Genomic DNA, 9,587 nt, shown 5'->3' with positions numbered 1-9,587 from the left:
CTGTGGTTGGAATGGAAGCAGCTTGCTGCTGCTTGTTGCTTCGTTGGGATTGTTCTTGGATCCAATCTCACAGTCGAGCTCAGCCGGAACAGAGCCTTCCCCAGTCACAACACATATGGACACCTCACGAACACACCACACACATTAACACACCGCCCCCACACACACACACAAACCAACCAACCACACACTAACACACTCAGAGATTCTTACCTCACCCCTGTCAATACCCTTGGCTGCAGAGCTCCACTGAATCCCAATTTAAGATTCTTTTCAGTCTCCGCCAGACACTCCAGAGCACCCCTCTGGACCTTTACCCATCTGGGCTCTGCCCATGTGGATATTATAGTCTTCGTTTAATGGAAACAGATAACCCTGTTAGTCATATTCTGTGTGTTTGGAGGTATTCAAATGTTTTATCACCGGCAGGTAAAGCCACACGTCAATAGATGGTTTTCTGTATAGACTCTAATTGCTCCTATTTTGAGACAGAAGTAATCCGGGAGATTTGTTTGGGGATGCAAACAAAGCCCTTCTCCAAAGATCAGCATACAAATGTTCAACCGGAGCCTGCCTCCCACGTAGTCTCTAGGTGGCACTGTCCGTCCAGCACGCTCCCGCCAGCCTGCTGTGTTTACCGCTGAGCAGAGACGAGCTGCTCGCTTTTGTTAGTGGAACCAAAGATTTAGATTCCAGATTTACTGCGTTCATATCTCTCCAGTTAATTAGGTCTGAAGAGCAAACTAAAAGATGGAGCTACGTGCAGATCGTACCCCCTAAACTCGAGGAGCTGAATAATAAGAGGGCGCACAGACGCATACACACGCGCACACACGTATGCAAACGCGCGCACACACACATCACACACTCACAGCCTCTTGCCCTTTATCTTCCTGGCGTTAAGGTCGAATCCACTCATATTGGACTTGTCAGGTTTGATCACCATCTTGCTCAGTGCAGGTTTTCTCGGACTCCAGGGAGACAACTGAAAGCCAACAATCCCACAGAGTTTAATGGTACTTTGTCTGTTCTCGAAACGGTTGGAGAATGGTAACCATTGAGAACATTTTTGAAACAGGCTATAGGCTATAATGCACGGTGGAGCTTTGAGCGTGGTTCTTTCTGTAAACAAATAGCCAGAGATGGTAAAAGTACACACATCCTTCACTCAAATAGATACAGATACTCATGTTTAAAAATACTTATTACACTGTTATTACGTGTGCTGATGCGCATGAGGGTGTGATTGGATGATGACAGGTGTCAATGATCATTCTCAAGTGTCTCATCCTCAAGGTTAGAAAATGTTGTGGTTGCCTTTTGCCTTGCTCCATTGCTTCGTAGACTATACTTCTGTAGCTTTGTTGTGTGATAGCCAGGAAATTAAGGCGCACCATCACAATAAATTATATTGATCATGCCACCAAATACAGCTTAAAACTAAAGTAACAAGCCTGGTTTGAAAATGTAATCAAGGAGTTAAAGTAAAAAGTTGTCAATTGTAAATTGTAAATTAATAGTGAAGTGAAAAAAAGTGGTTCTGCTACCAGGAAAAATATACAGTAACGAAGTAGCCTATTTGTACCTCCTTACTTTCCAATGCTGTAAGGATGTAACAACAGTGGAATCACAGTGGAATAAAAGTGTAACAGCAACATAATAACAGTGTAACAACAGTGTAATAACAATGTAACAATGTAACAGTGTAACAGAGATGGGAAATCACAAACTTAAAAAAACTGAAGCAACAAGCCTGTTTTGAAATTGAAAGAAGTAGAAAGAACAGATAGTTGTGTATGAAATATGAGGAGTGAAAGTAAAAAGTTGTCAAAAGTATAAATAATGAAGTAGAACTGATACCAGAAAAAGTAAAATGTCAACTTCTCACACATATATCGACAGAGAGAGTGCAGTCAGTTTATTCAGTCAAACAACTCCATGAGGCAAACCCATCAGCATACATAAATATTTTTCTGTCGATTAAGATACAAATTATCCAACCTGTGTTGGCTAAATGGATGTAATCCGTTTCTGCCAATTTCACTGAAGCAAAAAGTCATCTGCAATCAGTCACAATTGTCGACCACCTAAAATGCAGGACGACGTGATGCAAACTCTGAACTCCACATCCACACCCTCTGTCAGCCCGGTACATCCAATCGGTTTGGAGCGATCTAACATAGAACAGCAATTAGAATATATTGGCCAACTAGATTTGAATATTGAAGATCTATTGATTTGAATAGATACTAGGTACTTGACCTAAAAGATCCATCTGGCCCACTGAGGATACAACTGGAAGACAGGCTTATAACTGACTTAGTTTGCTTTGGGGCATGGAATTACAGCCCTTTGAGCTTACCCCCCTCTTGATTGGTCAGAGGTATGCAGTCTTTATGAACTGTAGCCAGTTTTTAATATCTTGAAAACCAACACTAAGCTTCGAGGGACGTAACAGATTATATATATTTTTTGTCTGTGCTGGTATACGTTTGTCTTTGCTGGTAAACGTTGGTCTGTGCTGGTATACGTTTGTCTTTGCTGGTAAACGTTGGTCTGTGCTGGTATACGTTTGTCTTTGCTGGTTAACGTTTGTCTTTGCTGGTTCGTTTGTGTAGGACTGTGGTTTGGGAGAACTACTGCTGTGAATCTTTTTCTCTGTGCAACGTGGAGTGATCTCACTGTTGCATCCTATAAGTCTAGGTCATTACTGAACCACAACACAACTCTTGCCCCTTCCCACTGTCACCATCGATACTAAACATCCTGACTCTCTTGTTAACAAGCCCGGTTTGGATTCACACCACCATGTGATCAGGGAAGATTCTGCAGACTCAGACCCTGCCTGTCCGCCTGTACAGAGCAATGGGGTTCGAGACAAAGTTCTTATTGAATGCAAGAAACCATGTAAGGGTCTCCAAGAGAATGAGAAGTAGCTCTTGGGTCATAAAAATCCCTCTCAGCCCCTTCTCCCCAGGCCACTCACAGGATGAATGTGTTCATGTTCTCATTGTGTTAGCTGAATATACTCAAACACGGGGCTCTGATAACTTACATCAATAGGCTATTCCAAGGTAATGACCAGGACTATGCGGCCCATTTTCAGGAAATATGGAGAGTGTTAAAGCAGGGCGCTGAGCAGGTGTGGTGGCCATTCACCAAGTCATAACCCACCATGAGCCTTGATCACATTTGCTGTAAGAGACCAGCATCTGGAGGAAGCACGCGTAGTTTCTCTGCTCTGGCGTTTCCTCTCCAGTTCTCTCTGCTTGACAAGGTAAGCGCACGCTAGCAGTGTGCTTGTGCTGAGTAGGACCCATTTAGCCCAGGTAAGAAGGACATCGTCACCCGTGTCGGGCCTTTGTGTGGAGGTCATTTGAGTAGAAAGCGTGGCACCTTTAGTCTAAGTGTTGGTAGGGGTGTATGGTCTTGATTCTTGAGGACCCGATTCAGACGCACACTTGGCAACATTCAGAGAACGCAGCGTACCATTGAACACTTTGGGGAGAACATTTTATTGCTGGGAATTGTCTGGAGTCAAAGGAGCAAAAACAGTAACTAAATTATTTAAAAGCGTTAACAACACAGAAAATAAATTAATGTACAGATTGGACTTGAGGTTTGCTATGAACGCAAAATGAAAATGTAACAGATAAATAATTTGTGTAATAAATAATAAAAAAAACTTCCAGCCACAAACTGTCAGAAAATGAGAAAATTGTAAATGAACCTGCACAGGCAACAGAAAAACACAAATGTAAAATAACATTCAAAAACAGAGAGAGAAACATAGACTTCACAATTTAAAAAATTACCACACCTGTATGTCAGTAAGGTGCCAGCTATGGGTCTCCAAATCCTTCAGCATCTTTATTTTCCTTGCCAATTGATCTCAAATGAAAAGAAAATTACAATAAAATAATCAAGAATCAAGGAATCCCTAATACATTATTTGGGAAGGGTGTTTTCTAGTTCATTGACAACTCCCGGTAATCACATATCCATGCGAAGAAACACCATCCAGAAAGACTAGATTTTCTAACCTAAAACATGTTCCTCCTGTCTTTTATAAAATATGCAAATACGTACAACGCTCTAACCCAGCTTCTCCCAACAACAAAGGTTTGATTTCTGTCGTGTACTACACCACTAAATGAGTGTCTGTACAATAAATAAAAAATAACAACGGAAACTCAAATGTTATGTACAATATTGAGCGGCAAATTACAACGGCTAATGATGTAATAAAATATGTAAACATATTTGTTGTTTTCGACACAGTTGACTGTGACAACAGATACAATTCACAATATCCTCATTCCGGGGTGAATCCTCTGCCTCCTGGCCTCAATACTGGAGCAGACCTCCAGAAATGATGATGTAGTATCTGTCAGTGAGATCCAGAGGTGGGAAAACGAGACCAACAGGACGTAATAAATGGCTAAAACTGGAGGTCTTTGGGGAAAACTGAGAAAGAAAATGTTATAACGGGAATCTAAAGTTCAATATAAAACAATGTTGCATTTTGCCATTTTGTGAATCCTCTCCAGCATGGCTGAACACCACCTAGAATTTGGACGTCATGCATAGCAATCAAATCTGGATGTGAGATCGGGAGGAAAAATAAAGACAAATTGAGATACATTGCTATTTTGCCTCTCTCTGAGCATTTGTTGAGCACTGTGTGGACAGCAGCGACAAAGTCTCATCCCTCTCTATGCCTCGATCGAGGAAAGACACCATGTCAACAAACAGCTTACCTCACACCGTCACTGGCAACACGTACTGAAAAGCCTTCCCTTGGACACTAACGTTTTAGTCTTTCCATTTTTCTGACAATCATAATTCTTCAGGTCCCTCACTTACACAGATGCCTGCACGTCACATACAACTCACATGCAAGCGCAGAAATGGCCGAAATGATGGTGGTTGTATTTTACAGGGGTTACAACGGATACGGTTGTTTACGCCAACAATCACACACCTCCCAACAGTCTCTGGGGCAGCCGTGTGACCAGTGAAATATCTTACACTGTCGTTTGGACTACGTCACTGGGGCAGGCAGGACATCTCTGCATCGTCCCTATCAGCTACTTTGTCACAGTCACAGTCACCTCAGCAAGTAAGTTTCAACAAGTCACAGTTACGTTTGAAAATGTTCGACGACTCATTGAGTTCACAGAGGAGTCCCTCCCCCGGTTTGAAATCGCAGCTCCCAATATGGTACTGTCAACAGTTTGTTTTTAAATTCCAACCAGTTTTGTTACATTATTTAATTTTTTAAAATGTCGTTGGGAATGATGGACCTTTATATTATTTTTCTCCCTACACATAGTACTCCTTGTCCTTGTCTTTTGGTCTTTTGACGCTGGTGCCCTTGGCCGCGCTCGGCGCCTTGTCCTTCACCACTGCGCCGTTGGTCTGCGCCGAGTTGCTGATGTAATTCCTGGTCTCGTCCACCTGGTAGGAGCCCTCGTCCCTGTTCCTGTACTTGTACATGGCGTAGAGGAGGATGAGGATGCAGAGCGCGGCCGCTGCCACGATGCCCACCACCATACCCGTGGTGCTGCTCGACTCCCGGATCACCTCGGAGGCGCCCGGGGGCACCCGCCGTACACCAGGCACGGTGGGCAGGGCGGCAGGCACGGTGCGGAGCATGGGCGAGGTGACGAGGGGCCCCCGCGGCCTGGTGCCCTCCAGGTCGGAGGACGTGGGGAGGGGTAGCAGGACTATGTCCGGCTGGAGGGGCTTCACCTCGCGGTTGTTCATTTTACCGGCGGGCAACTTGGGCGGCGTGTCTGAGGGGACTGGCGCCACCACGGTGCCCCTGGGATCAGGCAGAGGCAGGGCGGGGGTAGTCCTACCCGCCTCTGAGGCTTTGCTAGGCCTCAAGTCCTTGGCCTCCCACTTGGGTGCGAGAGCTTTGTAGCCTCCTTCATAGGCCGACGTGGTCAAGATCTTATCTGTTACCAGGGAGAAGGTGGTGAAAAAATCCTCATCGTCAGTCGGGGGCAGGCTAGAGTCGAAAGCTTCACCAGAGCCAAACCCCGAAATCACCATGCCATCATCATCATCATCATCATCACCATCACCATCACAATCATCGCTGCCTCGGTCCGACAAGCAAGGTAGCCCCGCCTCAGTGGCCAGTGGCAGGGACTCTTGGGTGATCTCGATAATGGTGAGGACGGGGCGGAGGGTAGGAGGGAGGGGGATGAAGGGGGAGGGTTGGGAGACGGGAGGGGTGTCTAGGGGGTCCTCTACCAGTATGGGGATCACTAACTCCCCTCCTAGGAGGGAAAACAGAGAGAGAACAGGTCAGTACTCGCCCAGACACCAGCCAACAAAACACAACAGCATCAAACACAGCTAGTCAACAACATCAACAGCAAAGCTGATTCAAACGGAAACAAATTATAATAATTTAAAAAATCTTAATGAATATAAAGGAAATCAAATTAACGGAAAAAACTGTAACAGTGCAAAATTCAATGAAACCAGAAACCAAACAAGGCCCAAACAAAAATCTAATGAAACATCAAATGTTTACACTGCATCAAAAGGCTTCAAGGGTTGTGCAACCTGAGGGTGATCCAACTGTAATTGTACTTAAGGTTCTTGCTAAGTTCTGTAGTACAGGTTCTAACTATGTTAGTTAAATTGCTACTGTCCAAGAACATGTGGCGTTTTGTGTTTCATCGTTATCTTAGCATCATTATAACATTGCAACAGATCTATCTGGTCTTGGATCTGCTGTTTTGGTCACCACACAACTAACTTAAAACACACTAAATCAGTGTTTTTTTCCCTGATGTTTTTTTCTTCTTCCCTGAATTCTTGAAATGACCTTTATTAAAGGTTGAATGGTTTAAATACACTGACTTTGTCCTACTCTAGTTATAACATCTTGTAACGTTGTCAGTTATTCAGTGTGTCACTAAGCTTTTGATGTCCTGCGGCAGGTCAGTGTGGGCACTCTAGACCTGGACACCCCCTTGCCTTTTGACTTCTCTTATACAGACACCACAATGGCAAAATGTCAAGCAGCAGCTCACCAACACTTGAATGCTGAAAGGCCAAACCATTCTTTCTATAAAGTGCTCACTTATGTGTCAGCCAGAATGTGGGAGTGTGATTTCTTTTCTTTCGCTCTTTCTTCTCCTTTTTTTTCTTCCTCCTTCTCTGTCTCTCTTTCTCCTTCTCTCTTTTGAATGTCTCTCTTTCTAGCATGTTTTAATCTCTCTCTTTCTGTCTTTTCTTCCTTTCTTCCAGCAATCCCACTCTTCACATGTGGGATTGCTGCAGGAGGCTAGCAACAGTTTGAGTCTCTCTCTCTCTCTCTCTCTCTCTCTCTCTCTCTCTCTCTCTCTCTCTCTCTCTCTCTCTCTCTCTCTCTCTCTCTCTCTCTCTCTCTCTCTCTCTCTCTCTCTCTCTCTCTCTCTCTCTCTCTCTCTCTCTCTCTCTCTCTCAGTATGTCTTCCTTTCTCTCTTCCTGGTGCTATTCATGTATGGGATGCTACTTTAGGTTGTCTAGGGTGAGAGCAGGAAACATGGTGGTGTTGGTTGACACTGCTGAAACCTCTTGCCAAGGTGGCTACTGTAGCTTGCACACTGCAAAGGCGCACAAACAGGGAACTAGAAGGAGATGCAAGTCTCTAGAAACAAAAAAAAGAAAACAATACAAAATAAATAAAGGAAATAAAAAATAAGTAAGGCAATGCAGACACGTTTTAAAGTTTGAGCAAACATTGTAAACATTCACAAACTAAAGCCACAGGTAGAGATATCAAAAATAGATATTATCCAAAGAGGGATCATTAACTAATAGGAAGAGGAAAAATAAAGTCAGCTAGGAAAATCATAAAAGCAAAAATAGTTTTCAAAGGCAGAAAGCATACCATCAATTTTGTCAACTTACATCAACAAATTGCCCGCATGATTTTGGCAGGAAGAAAAAATTTACAAAAGAAAGTTGTGTAAGAATGCTTTTGGACAAGTTAGGTTAGTTTCTTTTTAACAATTTGATTAATTTGTAATTATTTCTCTTTTAGACAGGATGGTACAGGGAGGCAACAACACATACATCCACACATCATGACATGAAAAATAATCCTTCACCATTCTGTTCAGGAGGGTTTTTTTTTCTACTCTCTTTTAATAGTTATCTTATTTTATAAAAAAGAAAACTGTACATCTATAAGTCTTGCTTTGACAAATACGCTCCCGTTTCACCTCTCCATAAATATCTACAGTCTGATTAACTCTTTAAAATGTTTTCTTTATTTTTTCGCTCGACTTTTTAGGTTGTTCATCGGTAATGAACGAATGGATGACTGTACATATCTTAACATCTCTACGTGGGGGGAGGGGGGGTGTGTGAGGAGGAGGATGGTGGGGGGGGGGGGGAGGGCATCCTATGAACATACTAGGAAGGAAATGAGATAGATGGGGGTGAATGTGTACGTCAGTTGCCATGTCCATGTAAAGGCGACACGAAGCGGCCGGGCAGCGTTAGAGCTTTTGGCTGTAAGGAAGGGATGGGGACACACACAGTGAGCATATTCATGCCCATGAACAGAAGAAAAGAGCACTCTCAACACTGACAGTTTTACAAACCCTAAACTGCAACTTCTTTGCCATGCACAAATTAATCACTTATAATTATTGATAATCCCAATTATTATTTTTTTTATCACAAATAGCTGTCTGATAACAGGAAAAATATAGATTAGTGATAAAACAGTTTGGAAAGATTTTCACAGATTGTGGTGAGGGACTGTTTTGGAGTGATCTTCCATTTTTTCTCAATAAATTTGTGCATTTAGTGAAACAGCTCGTCAGGCTGTAGAAAGCCAACTGGATCAGTGGAGTGACACTGCACCACTGTCGATAAACTCATCGAGAAAAAAGGAAGATGTTAACAAATTTCGAATAAGTCATCAGAAAAAATATTGATAGTAATTCTTAGCAAATCATTAAATCATCAAGAGGTAATTTAAACAATTTAAAGAAAATTAACAGATATAAACACATATATGTATATTGACATATATGTACAAACACAGAGAAAGAAAACAAATTTGCAAGCAAGGAAAAAAGGCATTTTTTTCTCACAAACTATCAGATGAACCACCAGAAAGCACACACTGCAGACCAGGGAAAAGGACAGGTCGGTCAAATGTCACCACCTTCTTGTAACTAATAATACCTTGATATTATTAGTTCTTTCTTACGAAATACAGATCTCTTGTTAGTATTTTAAAAGACAGGACAGCGCGTGCAGTCTGGGTGGACGTCAGAAAGAGAGGATAGGCCTACTAGACAGATTTTGGTTTGACTCTTAAAGGTTAGGTTTATGCATGCTATAAGTAAGTTGCATTTAGGGAGAGTAATATATGCTTACAGTACAACAAGCTGGGGGTCACTGGGTCAGAGGTCAGTTAAAGATCACTGCACCAAGGGCTGTAAGGTATTGATTTATGGCAAATAAAATAAACACAAATGACCAGTTGTCGGTTGGAACAAGACCGTGGGTGATATACAACCAACGTTATTTGGCGTTAGTTCCAGTTCTTTATCTAATTAAT

General features: G+C 42.6%; 1 protein-coding gene across 8 annotated transcripts in view; it reads right to left on the bottom strand.

Moving 5' to 3' along the window:
- Window positions 1-3,508: 3,508 nt before the first annotated feature.
- nrxn3b (neurexin 3b) overlaps window positions 3,509-9,587 on the bottom strand; it is a 204,809-nt gene continuing 198,730 nt past the window's right edge. For 3 of the 8 annotated variants that reach the window (XM_084699951.1, XM_084699950.1, XM_084699952.1), the window contains one exon: window positions 3,509-6,290. In XM_084699951.1, coding sequence (XP_084556077.1) covers window positions 5,326-6,290 — 965 coding nt within the window. In that variant the 3' untranslated portion in view covers window positions 3,509-5,325. The remainder of the gene's footprint in view (window positions 6,291-9,587) is intronic. The other 5 variants (XM_084699954.1, XM_084699953.1, XM_084699955.1 and 2 more) reach the window with 4 other exon arrangements.

Source organism: Hypomesus nipponensis, chromosome 6, assembly GCF_054491055.1.
Source record: "Hypomesus nipponensis isolate SF chromosome 6, ASM5449105v1, whole genome shotgun sequence".
NCBI lineage: Eukaryota > Metazoa > Chordata > Actinopteri > Osmeriformes > Osmeridae > Hypomesus > Hypomesus nipponensis.
The sequence above is the reverse complement of the archived record's forward strand: the minus strand, read 5'-3'. Positions and strand labels throughout refer to the sequence as shown.